Source organism: Sarcophilus harrisii, chromosome 4 (genome assembly GCF_902635505.1).
Source record: "Sarcophilus harrisii chromosome 4, mSarHar1.11, whole genome shotgun sequence".
Lineage (NCBI taxonomy): Eukaryota > Metazoa > Chordata > Mammalia > Dasyuromorphia > Dasyuridae > Sarcophilus > Sarcophilus harrisii.
The window spans coordinates 415,176,183-415,192,374 of record NC_045429.1 but is presented as its reverse complement, the minus strand read 5'-3'; the positions used below and the strand labels follow the sequence as shown (position 1 = coordinate 415,192,374).

Sequence of the window (16,192 nt, the reverse complement as noted above, 5' to 3'; positions counted from 1 at the left end):
TCTGAAATGAAGGAATACCAAAGCCAGAGGTAGGAATGTTTGGGGTCAACAAAAGTTACATATGTTGCCAAGAGCTACTTTTGTTGGGAGACAGGAAGATTTGAACTGGCCTTGGGATAAGTGAGGCAGAGAAACTCCCTCTTAATTCTTGGCTGGGAAATGTGATAAAAGCTATTCCCACATATCTATAGTTAAAGCAGAGTGGGGGTGGGGTGGGGTGTGAAAACAACCTTCAGAGCTAAGTCCATGTAATATACTTCATCTTGTTTAAAAAGTTCAAGGATCCAGATTCATATGTTGGAGCAGAAAGGGTGGGCTACTAAACTTATTTAGATCAATGGTTCTCAAAGTGTGGTCCAGAGAATCCTGAGGATCTCTAAAACCTTTATAGAAGGCCTACAAATTCAAAATTAGTTTTTAGTTGTAATATGGCAAATATAAATATAACTCACATATGCAAAAACTCTTTAATAATCTTCAATAATTTTTAATAGTATAAAGATAATGAGAACAAAAGTTTGAGAACACTGACTTAGATCAATCTCCTCATTTTACAGGTAAGGAAAAACAGAGCCAGAGAAGGAAGATGAAAAGAAAAAGGGAAGAAGAATTTATTAAATGCCTACTATGTGCTAGGTACCATGTTAAGTGCTTTACAATGATTATTTCATTTAGTCATCACAATTCTCAAAAGTGTTTTCATTTATTTATTTATAACAATTGTGGAAATTGTGGCAGAGAGAGCCACATTTGGTCCAGACTCAGAAAGATAGTAAATGTCTGAGGCTTTGAATTCAGGTCTTCTTGTTTCAAGGACCAACGCCCATCAACGTCACACAATCAGCTCTGTCCTATGACCACAAACCCATATCTCTCTCTCTTTTAAAAAAAATAAAATAGGGCAACTAGGTAGCACAGTGGATAGAGTACCAGCCCTGAAGTCAGGAGAAGCTGTGTTTAAATCTGACCTCAGACACTTAACCCATCCTAACTGTGTGACCCTGAGCAAATCACTTAACCCCAATTGCTTTGGGGGATGGGGAGGAAGGGGGGAGAAAAGAACCCTACTTAAAAAACAAAAAACCAAAAAAACCAATTTAAAAGTAAAGATTGCACACCCACACATATACACTCATTCACCCTTAACCTGTTTTGACTGGCAAAGAAAGGTAAACTAGAACCTCTAAACATTTAAGGGGAAAAGTTATTTTCCAATAAGAATCAATGGAAGTTTTATGGACAGTTCCTAACTGTGGTCACTCAGGGCTAGGCTGATTTCTTTAGGTTTCTCAAAGTTCAGGCAGGGTAGTGTAAATATTAAGAGGCAGGGATTAGATTCAGATGGCCTGAATATTCTTCTAAAATCAGACCCAAGACAGACAATTTCACTTCCCACCTTGTGAGTAAAAACAGAAAGGATTATAAAGGAGAGACTCAAAACAGGTTTAGAACAAAACCATTGTATTTCTACTAGTGGGTACAGAGGATTTTGTAATATGGATGAATATTATGAATGGCAAATAATACAAATATACTTTATTTTGGAAAAAAAGTTTACATAAGTAATGGGACATTTTGGAAACACTCTTGCTTAACTATGTTACTGAACAAAAACAATGCCACTTTAAGCACAAATATCTTCCTCTTCATTGGGTATTTGGAGATAGGAAGACAGCACTTGGTTTAAAAAAAAAATGACCTCATGTTAAGGCCTGGTCACCTAAGTGTAAACAATGTAGAATGAATTCATCATACAGAGTTCTGATACCAGCTCTAGCAAATGCACGGTACCTGTGTTTTGAGAGCTATGGAACACCTCTCTTCACTCCTCCTCCTGGAAGAGTTGCTGCATCAGTCTTACCCAAGCTCTTGGCAGGCAGGACCGAAGAAGAATGTCAAATAAGTTTTACAAACCATTTAAGAGTGAATTGCCAGTGTTCCCTTTAAGTACATTAAGAAACAGGTAACAAGAGAAAGACACTGCTTTAGAAGTATTCTTCTTACTTTGGTGCAAATCTTTTTTGATTTTTATTTGTGATGTATGCATTTGTCTGATTCATACACTTACAGTACAAACTCTAGTAACTTGCCACAAAGCATTAAGCATAATATGCCTATTATTCCTTAGGCATCTGCATTTTTCAAGTTTTAATATTTATTCTTCTACATCCAGACTGTGTCAGCAGTTCTTGAATATAAAAAAATATACTAATGGGTTAATTATATTCTAAAAATGCAGATGCCTGTAACAACCATGTTACTAGGAGGAAGGGAATTTTCAGAAAAGGAAGAAAGCAAACAAATCCACTGGGAAGGAATGTGGTTCAAGTCTTTGGATTAAAAAATAAACAACACAAAACCCCCAGATTTTTCCCCAGAGAAGCTGGTCATTATGGAATTTCCAGAAAACCCCCTTTTTCCATCAAAGGGACCTTAAAAACCCCATTCCAAATATTAAAAATCTACAGTTACCAGGATGCCATTAAGTGGCAATCAGCAGTCAAAAGAATATGGGATGTCTGTAGATATATTTTGCAGCATACTTTAAGCTACTGGTTGATCAATAAAAATCACTGGTGTACCGGAAGTGCTATTAAAGATTAAGGTGGGAGAGTACTGAAAACATTACCTGCCTCTTTGTGAGAGGGCTTTCATGGCTAGGAAATTTTCTAACCAGTACATAAACTCCAGGATATATGTTTCTCTTTCTTTCATTCTTTTTTTTTTTCTTTTTTAATGTTAAAAATAAATGAATAAAAAAAAAAAATCCTACAAGTAGATACAGTCACAATAGGAAGTTACATGGCAAGGACCACACAAAAAAAAAACATTGAGACAATGCTATTGGTTCAACAGTATTCCAAGAGGCTAGAAAACCTTAACTTTGAAAACCCTAGCAAAATACCTCACTTGTTTAGAAACCACCTACTTATAAGACTATACTTTGAATCTTTTTTTCTTTTCCTTTTCTTTCTTCTTCTTTTTTCTTTCTTTTTTTTTGCATGTTATCACTGAAGAACTTCACTTAAGCATTTTGCATTTCTTTACCAATCTTGTAGCTGAGTATCTTGTTCCAGTCGATTTTGGTGCGGGTAACTGGAAGCTGCCGGCGCAAGGCCTTGAATGTGGTATCTGACATCGTCTGATAGTTCTCACTAATTGCGGTCTGCAATAAATAATTGATTTGTAGATAAATTTCTAGAACAGAAACTGAAACCAGATCAGGTTGCACTAAGAAAGTAGCTTGAGTAATCAAGGAGATACTTGTGTGGCCTCCTAATGACAGAACTTTTTATTTTTTATTTTTTTTTGAAGTGTTTCTACTAATCACTGAAGTAGTTCAAGGAAACTCTCTAGTGTGGAAGTATTTAAGAATTCCACTTTGTTGCATTTTAAAAATAGAATCAAAGGGAATGCAAACCTAAGAATTTCAGAGAGACAAGACTCTTAAAACTTGGACTAGTAGTACAAAGAAAACAGATGCATAATAAAAGGTGTTAAGACATATGATTCAATGTCTCTAGATAAATTACCAAAAATCATTTTACCTGATACTCATTTTCAGCTTGTTCTATGATTTTAATAAATTCCTTGGCAGTTTGTACGTCATCCTAATAAGAGATAAGAAAAAGCATGAATACAATTATTTATAAGTAATACATAAAAAGTTCATTGAATATAAGAATTTAATCTCCAGTGGAAGAGACCATGAATACTACTACACTTGTGTAAATATTCTTAGTGCAAGAAGCTGTGATAGAAGCACCAGTTACATAAATTAACCAATAATTGGTTAATTAATTCCCTCAACTGCTGCTTATGATCGGTGACAACTAACCATTATTTTGCTTAAAAGATTTTAGATTTTTAAAAAATGAAATGGATTTTTCTTATCTTTTCATCTTCTTGCTATCACTGAGTAGAAAAAGGATAAAAGTAAAAAGAACAGTCATTGGACTGTCACAAAAATAGGCCCGGTGGTCTTGGAGAATATACTAAAAATCTTTCCTTAAAGGAGACTGTAGCTTACAGAATCTACTTGTGGAGAAACACAGGCAATATTTTTTTAAGGTTAATGTAGCTGTGTTCCTGAAAATAATGTCTTTCCAACATAAAGCTTGCTTTTCTCCCTATACCTCTGCAGCCCCCAAATCCCATGTGCCTTGAATCTTGACATGCAAAGTGGCTAATTCCCAAGTGACCCCCAAAGTCAGAACAGAAAGATCCTGCTTGCAGAAGAGCACTTTGGAGCACACCTTTCTAGCTGAATGGACCTGTGTCTTTGTGTTCCCAAATGCAGAGCTGCTGCCTATATGTAGGATTCTGTATACTGTGTGTGTGTGTGTCTGAGGTGTATATTGATGCTCTTTTCCCCTTTTCTCCACTGCTTGTCAATCAAGTTTTATACTGATGCCTATTGTCTGACATTTTGTTTTCAGCATCCTGACTCATAAATGGGTTGTTTTCCCTTATGTTACTGGATGTCCATGGTCTTCCTTTAAACGTACACATAAACTGGTACTGAAGCAAGGACTTTACCTGTTACTAGCTACACCTCTGTAATCAACTAGGGAACAGAGGCCTTGTCACAAAACAGGGGGGCTACCCCTGCATGGTGACACAAGATCTCATTAGCCCTTTTTTCATTATGTGCAATTGCTCCAGACACAACACTTGTAAAGAATTCTTCCTGCTCCCCAACTTTCTCAGTAGAGTTCTAGGGGATGTAATTAATACTTTACATATATCAGGTACTGAAGGTTTTTTGAAATGAATAGAAAAGCAGCTTACTATACAAGATACCATGTAATTCCCAATCAAAGACATTACTGCTTTCTAATAAGCAATTGACCATCTCACTGGTCAATACATTCTGATTCTGGCAATGGTAGAAAGAAGGGATTTCTGGATTTCTTCTTTATTACAATCATCTCACAGAAAGAAGGAACATCCCATTCCTAGAGTCACCGCTATTGCTCTAAGTCAAAGATTATACTGGTAACTGGTCTGACTGATTTTATGATTGTCCCAGGAAGCTCTTGCTGCCCTGCTCATGGAGATGTCCAAAGTTAAAACCTTGAAAACAAAATGTGTGTTTATGTTAACTTTCAAGATCAGCTTTGAAGAATACTGGTTCCTTCAGGGATCATAGCAATATTACGAGAGATTTGAGGCATTCCATACTTACAGTAACGGTTACTGAATCCTGTACATCTTTGTGACTAACCAACTGAACATTGCCATCTTCATAGTAATGGACCTGCATGAAGGAGTTTTTGAATAAATTAAATAACAAGTAATTCATAAGGGAACATCATCTAAACATCATCATCTCTGAGCAGATTATTCACAATACTGCACATGGAAATTCTTGAAACTTCAAAAGACTTCTTATTTCAACACTATGCATACTGCCTCTATCTAGCAGAATAAATCACCTTAATATAGTAGTAGTCTTTATGAGTTGCTATGGCTAACATCTGGATGTTTACTTCTGGGCAGATATTCTGAAATACTTCTAAAACAATACAACCTACCAGACTTCCTATTTGTTCTACAGGCAGAGTTTATGAAGATCCATTAGAAATGAGAGAAGGATTTTTGTAGAAATCTTATTAAAGTTTATTAGGGAGGATCAGTGAAGCATAAACATTAACTGACATTACAAATGTTATTTTTAAAAAAGACACAATCTTGGGATAACATTTAAAGAAAGATATGCCATGTGGTCTTTTCTCTGATCCTTAACTGGATCAATCATGGGTCAATTTTTTTCCCCTTGAGACTAAATCTCCCTATGTCATCAGGCGAATGTACTCACCAGTGACCCTGATCCTATTACTAATCAGCATGGGCACTCTGGCTTGCTCCATTCCTGACTGCATTGATTTGACCCTCCTAAGGATTCACCCAACTTATGCTTGGATTTAGTGGGAATACCCAACTGACTTTAATCCTACTGCAACTCAAAACTCCTGAGCTCAAGTGATTCACCAGCCTCAGTCTCTCCAGTGGTGGGGATTACAAGCTTGCTAGTCACTGTTTAACCCAACCCTTGTTTTACCCCTAGGCTTGAGCAAAAATTAACTGATACTGAATCTTTCTTGACATAGATGAATAGGATAGATGAAAAAAGACCATCACAAGATGGCTGATTTCAAAAGTCTTAGGGCAGCTTTCTCTTTGGTTGTTGTTTTTTTTTTTTTTTAAGTCCACTTATCCCATCTTAAGATGAAAATCTTGCCAGACTTTCAGGACCCTTTGCTATTTAAATTCTAATTAAATGGCTATCCTTGTCATTCTCATCAAGGTTTAAGCTTTTACCTACCTGGTCCTATCCTATTACTAAATTCTTAGTTTCTCAATATCTGAGATTGTCTATTTCTTCTTTGCGTTCCTCACAGCATTCGACCCCTGACAGCTACTCAGTAAACATTTACTTAATGAGCTCAAAATCTCCTAGTTTTGAATTTTAGCTCAAAATTAAGCTATCTTTCTATTGATAGTGTCTTCCCCAACTCTGGGTTAGATCTTATCTTTCCTTTTTGCTTATTTATCCTAGTAAAAACTTGTTATTCCTTAAAGTCACAATCCATTCTCTCAACACTAAAAGTTCCTGAATTCCACCTCCCGCCCCTCCAAAAAAACCGCACACATATCTTTTTCTCATCTGACCCCAGTACTGCTTTGGGAAAGAGATATAAACTCCTACCTTCTTAATTGCAACTATAAAAAACTAGTCTCCACATCAATTCATTCTAACTCAGGACATGACAAAAACTTGCTGTCTTCATTCTAAAAAGCCCATATCCATTTTCTTATCACAAAGTCCAACTTCTGAACTAACTTTTAAAAGCATACTTAAATACAATATAATCAAGTTTTCAAGTATGAAGAAGTTTCATTTTCAGAGGGTTGCTATCTTTTGGTCAGTTGACCTTACCTGAATCTTTAGCACTCCAACAACCTGAGCTGTAGGTGGTGTGATGGTAAACTTCCACTCTGATCTCCAACGACCATTCCTAGGTCAAACCAAAATGCAATTAGAGAGTAAGTGAAAAGAAAAAAAAGAAAAGGAAAGGTTAAATTGCCAATGGATAGGGCAGGAACCTCTCTCTATTCTGACAGTGATGACTAGAGATGATATGCCAACCAAACTTTGGATTCAAAATGTAGCCATAAATACCAAGTTGACTTACCACTTCTCTGTGAAGAGCACCATCTTAAAAAGCCCAACAAACCAGACCAAGACCAAAGCACTGCTAATCAGTGACTTTGTCAATACAACTCATTTTTGCTCTCATTCAATTGAGAGAAGTGAAAAACAGCAATGGTAATGATCCACATTTCTATAACATTTTCTTTCTTCTTTTTTTTTTTGCTGAGGCAATTGGGATTAAGTGACTTGCCCAGGGTCACACAGCTGGGAAGTGTTAAGTGCCTGAGGTCAGATTTGAACTTAGGTCCTCCTGACTTCAAGGGCTAGTGTTCTATTCACTGCACCACCTAACTGTTCCCTCTATGGTATTTTCAAAAACTATATAGGCAGCTGAAAGATAGGCAGTGTAGACTTTACTCCTTATTTATCAATCAACAGGAAAACTGACACGTAAAGAAGGAAAGCTGTTTTACCTAAATTCATGTGGTTCACTAAGTGACAGTTAAGTGGCACAGCCAACACACACCCAAAGCTGGCAGATCCTCTGACTTCAAATCCAGTATTCATTCTTCCCCCCTCCCCCCCCATGTCCTAGTTTACTCCTATGAACATTAAGCAGCAAGACAGACAGAGGGCAGAAGATGCTGGACTAGGGTGACCAGGTAAGGCAGTGAAAACATACAGCCTCTACATTCTTACCAAAAATTTTTAGGCTGAAACTGGTGGCTCTCAATACAGGCAATAATAGTCTTCTGCCCATCTATAATTTTAGCATAAACCTATTTGTGAAAGAAAAAAAAAATCAGACTGAGGCAACATAAAGTTCTACTGAAGTTTGTCCACATAATACTGCTTTGGATGGGTAAATCTTAAATGATAAAACGACTAAGACTTACAGTATGACAAAAGTATTAGTTATAAAACAGTGGTGGATGGGGAGCAGGGACTAAGCCCTTTCTAAGGTCCTAAAAATTTACTTCATAACACATGGCACACTGAAATCACTCAAATTTATGTCGTACTTTAGGTTTCTTCACAATGAATATACAATGTAAGTGATGCAAAATATTTTTTATTCCTGTTTACATATAAAAAATTTTAAACTCAAGGATAATCAGTACACAATGAAACAGATTCAAACACAAGTCTCTTGAGTCAATGTTTATAGATTTGCTTTTTCTCTGACAGCTATCATTTTAAAGTCATTCTTATCATCACCATTTGTTTTGAATGTATATGTGTGTGTACATATATATGTACACACACATATACACACGATTTCTTTTCTGAAATATTTTTATTTATCAAGGACAAGTACCTCCCAAAGAATCACACATACGGCCAATGGCTCTTTCTAAAAACCTTATTCTGTCATTTTGTCCACATCCAACTTAAGAATTTTCTACCATTGTGGTTAGGGCTTGTCATTACTGATATGAAAATAGCACAAATCTGATATGGATGTAAAAATTAATGTAGAGGCACATGGTGATGCTATACAATTTATACCATTTTTCTCAAAAGTGACTCAAGTAACAAAATACAGAACTCCTAAATAAATAGTCGATAAACTCTAAGCCATCATTCCAATGGACCACGTAAATGCTTATATAAAAAAATATTTTATATAAAAGTGAAATAAACAGATACTTAACAGTACAGAAGCCGTTGGAATAATGATCTTTCACATAGGCCCTTAATGCACTGTCACAGGATTCCCTCCATGACTTCAGACCTCCATCTATATCCTCAGGTTGGGGGTCACTTGCTTCTTTCCGTAAGTGATCAAACTTAAAGGAAACTTTATTTCTTGGATCTAAAAATCTGCCACTACCCAAATCACCATGTTCTGTAATTAAAACCTTTCAAACAAACAAAATGTATATACATAAATATATTAAAAATGACATTTTGCTCAACATTATTTTTGAAAATTGTCATAGGCACAAGATAAAACTAAATACTTTTTAAAAAAATACATAGTTTATTTTCCCAAATACATGCAAAGATAGTTTTCAACAACATTAATCTTTGCAAAACCTTATGTTCCAAGTTTTTCTTCCTCCCCATCCCCATCCCTAGATAGCAAGCAATGCATAAATCTTAATTCTATTATTTGCCATTTATTCAACTCATTTTTTTTCTTATATAAGGAGAGAGATGGATGACTAGAAAATAGGCAGTGCTGCAGGAATGATTCTCTCTCATTCTATTTGTTCTGCTCACTTGTTCAAAATGACCCTCCCCATCACTATGGAGGCTTCCAGTGGAAAACTTGTACACAGGGTCACAATTAAAACTAATTTTCATTGAGTAATAACACAAAAGTTTAGTTTTGCCTCATTTAGACTTTCCGAGGAGGTTTCAAACATTTCTTTTGCTTTTGCTGAGATCTCTCTTGATCAGGAATAGATATTTACCTGATCATCATATCCTTCTATCTTCACTGGAGTGAACTGATCCATATTATACTGGGCGAATGCACTGTTAAAAAATGTAAACAAAGAACTCAGTAAGACTAATAGCACAACTATGGAAGTTTTTAAAAAGAAGGAAAAGTAACTTTTGAAAAATACTCTAATAATTACAGCACTATCATTTTGCTGCCTTGATCAGACTCTAAGTCTTGTCTTTAACAATAAAGTAAAAATATCAAAGATTGAACAATTTAGCTCTCAGTTATTTTAACTCATTTAGTCAACCAATAAACATTTATTAAGCACCTTCAATATTACAGGCATTGTGCTGAGTGCTGGTGATAAAGGAAAAAAAAAATCAATGTGTCCACAAAGAGCTCACATTTTAATGGGTCAGACAATATAAACAAAAGATTTCATCTGTAAATCAGACAGAAAAGTTCCATAATCATTAAGGCACAGTAGCAAAGCAGATGGTAATGTGCCATCTTTAATGTTATTTTTACTGATAAAGTCTTATCAGTTTCTGATGGTGAGTCATTTCACAGTGCCAAGGACTTTGGTAGAAAGAGCTTTCTTTCCTGGGTCTTTAGGAGCTCTGGCTGTGAGGGCTAAGCTGAATCTAGTGATGGGAAGTTGGGAGTACTGCCCAATAGGGCTCCTGAGCTTACCTGTGAGCTCCTGGTGGCAGCTGATCAACATTTGGTATTATTGATTGTGAGAAAGGCAAGCCTTTCTTCCAACAATTTCTACCCTCACAGATGGCTGTGTAGCCCAAACTAGAAGCAGGACCAGGTCATCTGGAGTGTCCTGTTATTCCCAAGATTCTTGAATTCTGGATTCTTAACTATCTTCCCTAGAATCTGAGAGGAGCTAGTGGTTGTGGTTTGATGTGCCTGAGTTCCTAGCTCTCCCTTAAGCCACAGTTAGGTTGGTCTGCCTAACTCGTTGGTGGCAGTTGGCCAGAAGGTAGAGGGCATAGCTAACCCTTTCTCTGTAGGAGTCTCTTTCCTGGAGGATGGCTAGGGGCACTGGACTGGAAGACAGGCTGATATAATTCCCAAGGCTCTGACTCCATCGGGAATTCATCTCCTTAAAAGTCTTCAGAGTCTTTCCATTTTACACTACAAAATATAAACTTGTTAGCCTAGTTTTCAAGATCTTCCACTAACTGACTCCAATCTATATTCATCTAGTTTTGTGCAAACTGGATTCTGGATTATTTTCCATCGCCTTTTCCTGGAATCTCCATGTACTTGCACACATTTTCCCATGAAATGTTCTTCCTCTCTCCTTCCTGTCCTGCTCCACTCCCCTTATCCCACCTCTCCAATCTATTACTGTTGAACTAACTCTTTTTAAAGGAATAGTTTAGGAACCATTACTTCAAGATGTAATCTTTCTTTTCTCTAATCTCTTCTCCCACTTCAAGTTTTCCAATATACTTAATCAAATTCTAATTTATATTTGAATTATAAGGTCTTAACTTCTGAGAAGAAGAGCCACCAAAAATCATTTAGCTCAAGCTTTTATTTTTATAGATGAAAAAACTTGAGGCCTGGAGATGTAAGTGGTCTATCAGGGTGTATAGTAGTAAAGTAAATAGCAGATACAGAGTTTGAGTGTAGGTCCTGACTTGAAAACTAGGATTTTTGTTACTATGTCACCTGAACATATTCCTCATCTTCACTGCTAAACTATAAGGACTTGGGGGCAAAAACTTTGTAGTTTTAAATATCTTTAAATCCAGTATCTAAAACAGTCTCTAGACCATTTTTTTGGTTGAGATTTGGGGATGGGTATCAGTCCAAACTTGGAAACTTCCACATTTCAGAGAGCTCCCATGTGGTAACTATATCCTTCTGTCAATGCAAATCAGTAACTCTCTCTAATACACAGATTTAGAGAAGCTCTTGGGGCCGTAAGAGGTTAAATGGCTTGCTTCTACTAGCTATATGTAGGGTCAGAAGTCAGAAAATAGGAAAAATTCCTATTTTCCGGATTCCTTGGTCTCTTATACAGAGCTGTCACTTAATAATGCTTATTGTTTACACAGAATGCCAGTTAAACATCCATGTACTGAACAGGCAATGATAGAGTTATAAAGGTAGGATCAAGACTGAGCGAGGTACTAAAACGTAATGAGTGGAATGGTAAGGATTTGAAGAAAGTTAAATTTCATGTGCAAGTCTTGAAATAGAAACACAGGCAGAGAGCTGAGTGTTAATAGTGAAAAGGGGAAAGGGCCACAATAATTAACCAGAAAAAATATAATCACCAAACAATATATTTTTAAAAGTATTATTTTGGGACTCAAAGGAAAAAATTCTATTTATTTGCTTTGTTGAGGAGTTATGGAATTGTATCTGTCTTGGCTTCTGGTTATCTAATAACCACTATAAATGGAGCTAACAAAACCAGATCAAATGATACAAATAAATAGTTTTGCTCTGAGCTCTCCAATTGCTGGAAATCATTAGTCCTTTGCCAGAATTCACTTAACAAGTCTATCTTTTTTGTTCCTTGCTTCTACCCCCAGACATCTCAGAAATCCCTATTTGTAAGGCTTGTCAGAAGAAACCAAAACAATAAATGAATTTCCCCCAAAAGATAAACCCCATCTTTTTTTTTTAAGACCAAAAAATCAACCATAGCCCAAAACAACAAAATATTTTGAACCTTGTAAATAATCAAGCACAACTGAACAAAGAGAGTGATTGTTTCCTACACTTTTATTATTCACCAAATGATAAAAGATGTAAAGACTATACCCAGCATGTTTTAAGCTGTCTCATTCCCAACTCCCTTTAAGTATGGTCTCCTACTTCAGCAAATTTCATGATTTCTAAATGAATAATTTCCTTTTGCTAAGCCTTACAACAGTAAACAGGCACAGGTTGTAGCATAAAGAAAAAATTATAAATGGGAGCCCAAAACACATTTGTTTCTAAGAATACTTTATGATAAATACTCACAGGAAAAAATAAGCAAAGGGAGACTGAATGTTTATAAGATTTAAAGCTACAAGAATGGAGATTAAATATAAGAAGTGCTACCTAAACTATGTTCAATACAACCATTTAATACAGGTTAAAAGCACTTAAACACGTGTCTCAAGAAGATATACTCTAGGAACATAGCTGAGTAGCATAGTCTGATACCACAGCTGAGTCATGTGCAACCCTGACTAAAGCATACAGATTCACATTTCAATCTAAAAAAAAAAAAAAAAAAAAAAGGGGGGGGGGGGGACCAAATCTTTTAGTTCAAGCGTGTCACTTCTCTTTCTTCTCCCTAAAACAACCTAGGTAATGAAATACAATGAAATACAAGTTAACTATCCAAGTGTAAGAGGTGTGCCTGATATAGTGCTATCAGTGTGGTCACACTGCCCCTTTTTATTATATGGTTCCCTTAATGTAGTTCTTGTTCCTTAGACTCATGCTCACAGAGGAGCCTATATAAAAACAGTTACTGACAATCAGGGAGAAGAGAAGTACTGATTTCCCACTGATTTAAAAGAATATCTTAAAAAAAAAAAAAAAAATCCTGTTGTGTTTCATTCAAAATATACATTGCTGCTACCAATAGCCCCTTGTCAACCTTCGGGAAGTCTTCTGAGCCTCTCAGGCTCTGGCATGGGAAACTCCTATGCAGCCTGTTGGTGGCTGTCTGGCTGACGGCTTGACCATTTTTCCTGCTCCCCCAAGTCCTCAACAGTGTTTCCTGCCTTGGTATCTGAACCAATTTCACTATAAACTCATGTTACCTTGTCAATGTACCAGGCAAAGGTGCCAACGTGAGCAACCACTCAATGAAATATGGGTTGACAACAGCTGTCACACTCAGACTTGAGATCCTGTAACATATTATATCAAAATTTGAGCTGCAGCTGACTGGTACCAGTAATGTCAACCATCACCTCCAAAACACAGCCGACCCTATTGTAGCAGTCTTCACATCTCATTGGCCAAGAGGCTAATCAAATCAGCTCCTAGGCTGGTGTCCAATATCCCACCAGAGAAAACATCATGACAAGTTAGTTCTTCTCTCCTGGTAGGATCCATGAAAGCTTGATGCACCAAAGGGAAGGAAGGGCCTTTCCCTACAAACTAGAAACCAGTCATACTCTCATACCATCCCCCATCAATACCACACACTTATTACATCTAGATGGCCCCCAAATCCAAGTGCTCAATGATAACTATTCTGTGTGTTGGAACTGAGCACCCACTATCATCTGAGCAAACCAGACTTTTTTTTGGTTTTTCTTTCTCCTATAAGCAACTGGTAGAGTTATAGGAGGTTCAATTGCAGGAGCCTACCAGGACTCTTCTGAAACTTGGTGCAAAGTGCATTGTACATGTATGACCTATATCAGATTACTTGGGGAGAGAGGGGGGAAAAAAAATTGGAACTCAAAATCTTGCAAGAGGGAGCCTGGATAATCAAAACATCAAGACATTATCATTATAGCAAGTCTGTGAGGCAAGTGTTATTATTAGCCTCATTTTGGAGATGAAGAAATAAATAAAAGTCTGAGGTAAGATTTAAATCCAAGTCTTCCTGACTTCATCTACTAAGTATACTTAAGTATAGAGTCTACCATACAGAGGCCAACTGGACCCCAGGTAGAAGTAATCCAGTGAGTCTAGAGCCTCTAAAAGGAAAAAAAAAAGTCTCAATATAAAGTACTATGGCCAAGATTGGGGGTTAATGTGTTCCTGGTGACATTAATTGCCCCTTCTCAATGGGGAGATGGGTCAAGTTGGAGTTTAGTTATCAAGAACACAGTTTCTTGTCCACCATTGTTCAGTTTTTAGACTCTCTGTGACCTCATATATCTTGAATAACATTGAGATATTCTGTTTAGATGATAGAATAATTGGAAGGATTTAGTTGAACAACTTTACAAAAAGAGTTGATTAATAATATTCAAAACCTTTAGAGGTATGTTAAATGACATGAAGATATAAAAGACTTATTAAGTACCTACTAAACATGGGTGCTAAGACCAGAGATTAAAAAAAAAAAAAAAAAAAAAGAGTTTGTGCCCTCTAGATTATATTCCTTTGCTAGTGAGGCAACATATTAATAAACAAGCATTAATAAAAATACAAGTCCTCTAACACTTTCCATAAATGGCATCAGGGTAGATTTCATTGAGAAAATAGCAACTGAGTTGAAGAATGGTGAAGGAAGAAAAAGATTTTAAAAGGCAGAGATGAAGAGGGAGTACATTTTAGACACAGACTGGTTGAATGCAGAGGATACCTTCCACTGAGTAGAGAGATTCTAGCAATTTTCTTTGTGACTTTGATACTGGAGAGATGTCTGATAAAATTCCTCTGCAGAGAGCCCTTAGGGGCCTATCTGAAGGGTTAGTTTAGAACTCAGACCTTAATAGGAACTATGACAACCACTGGAATTGGAATTTCAGATTCAGCAGCAGGTGACTACTAGTTACTGAAGAGTTTTAATACAGTATTTTTACAATTCTGCACAGTAAATGTATTTTAGATCTATAATGTGAGTATGTAATCTTCTGGCTTATATTAAATCAGGAAGAATATAAGCTTAATAGAACAGAATAGGCATTTTGATATGAAACAAGCTACTGGTTGACAAATGTCTATTAAGTAGTGACAATGGGCAGCAACAGTGGTAGGAGCTTGTAATACAGAAGAAAACAGAATGGTCCTTAAAGAGTTTATATGCTACCATTTGTATTTTTAAACCTATCTGGGCCAATTACTAAAAGAAAATCTCAAAGTGGGAGAACTTAGCAGAGGCAAGCTATGCCTTTCTGAGAGAGAAAAGGAAACAGGAGCAGCTTGAGCTCAGAGCCCCACCTAGTGACTTTTTGAGAGACTGCACTTTGAGCGGACAGGCAGGTGGAGGCCCAGAGTGTGTGGGGAGGTGGGAATCTTACTATTTCATTTTACTCTTAGCATTTCATCTGACTCCCCTTACACAAGGAAGATGGCATATTTATTTCAAGGGGAAAAGCCAGGAAGCCAGTTTGGCTGGGATGCAGAGCAATCGAAGAGAAGTAATAGGAAATAAAACTGAAACCAGACGAGAGGATCTTAAGTGGTGGCAATGAGAAGTTACTGAGGGCTTTTGCATACTAATATGACATCATCAGTTCTGTCCCTTTGGCAGCTCTGTAAAGGATGGGGTAGAGGAGTGACTGAAGGCATTGAGACAAATAAGGAATATATTTTAGTTCAGTCAGAAGACGAAAAAGGTATAGGGTACAACGATGAGAAAGGGATTTAAAAGAGATGATACAGAGATCTTGTGATGGATTGGTTATGAAGGAGAAGAAAGTTTTTTGAGCTTAACAAATGGGCAAAAAGCACAAAACTGAAAGGGATAATGATGGATTACTCAATCAACATTTTAAGTTGATTATACAAGACCTATTATAACAGCAAATATTTTAGGTGCTTAGAAAAATCTGTGGCATTGGAGATGAGAGCTAGGCTCAGAGTTGTAAAGAAATAGATTCTAGTCCTGCCTCTGAAACAGACTTGGATGTGTGACTCCAGATAAGTCACTGAGCCTCTCAATGTCTCACTACTTTAAGAACATGAACCACAGAGCAGACACC

The 16,192-nt window shown here is 36.7% G+C and overlaps 1 protein-coding gene across 1 annotated transcript in view; it reads right to left on the bottom strand.

Annotated features, from left to right (window-relative positions):
• Window positions 1-1,444: 1,444 nt before the first annotated feature.
• Window positions 1,445-16,192, bottom strand: part of CAPZA1 (capping actin protein of muscle Z-line subunit alpha 1) — a 43,236-nt gene continuing 28,488 nt past the window's right edge. The window contains exons 4-10 of the mRNA XM_031967307.1: window positions 9,580-9,643; window positions 8,815-9,021; window positions 7,859-7,938; window positions 6,944-7,022; window positions 5,189-5,260; window positions 3,549-3,611; window positions 1,445-3,166 (exon numbers count right to left, since the gene is read on the bottom strand). Of these exons, the coding sequence (XP_031823167.1) occupies window positions 3,026-3,166; window positions 3,549-3,611; window positions 5,189-5,260; window positions 6,944-7,022; window positions 7,859-7,938; window positions 8,815-9,021; window positions 9,580-9,643 (706 nt within the window). The 3' untranslated portion in view covers window positions 1,445-3,025. The remainder of the gene's footprint in view (window positions 3,167-3,548; window positions 3,612-5,188; window positions 5,261-6,943; window positions 7,023-7,858; window positions 7,939-8,814; window positions 9,022-9,579; window positions 9,644-16,192) is intronic.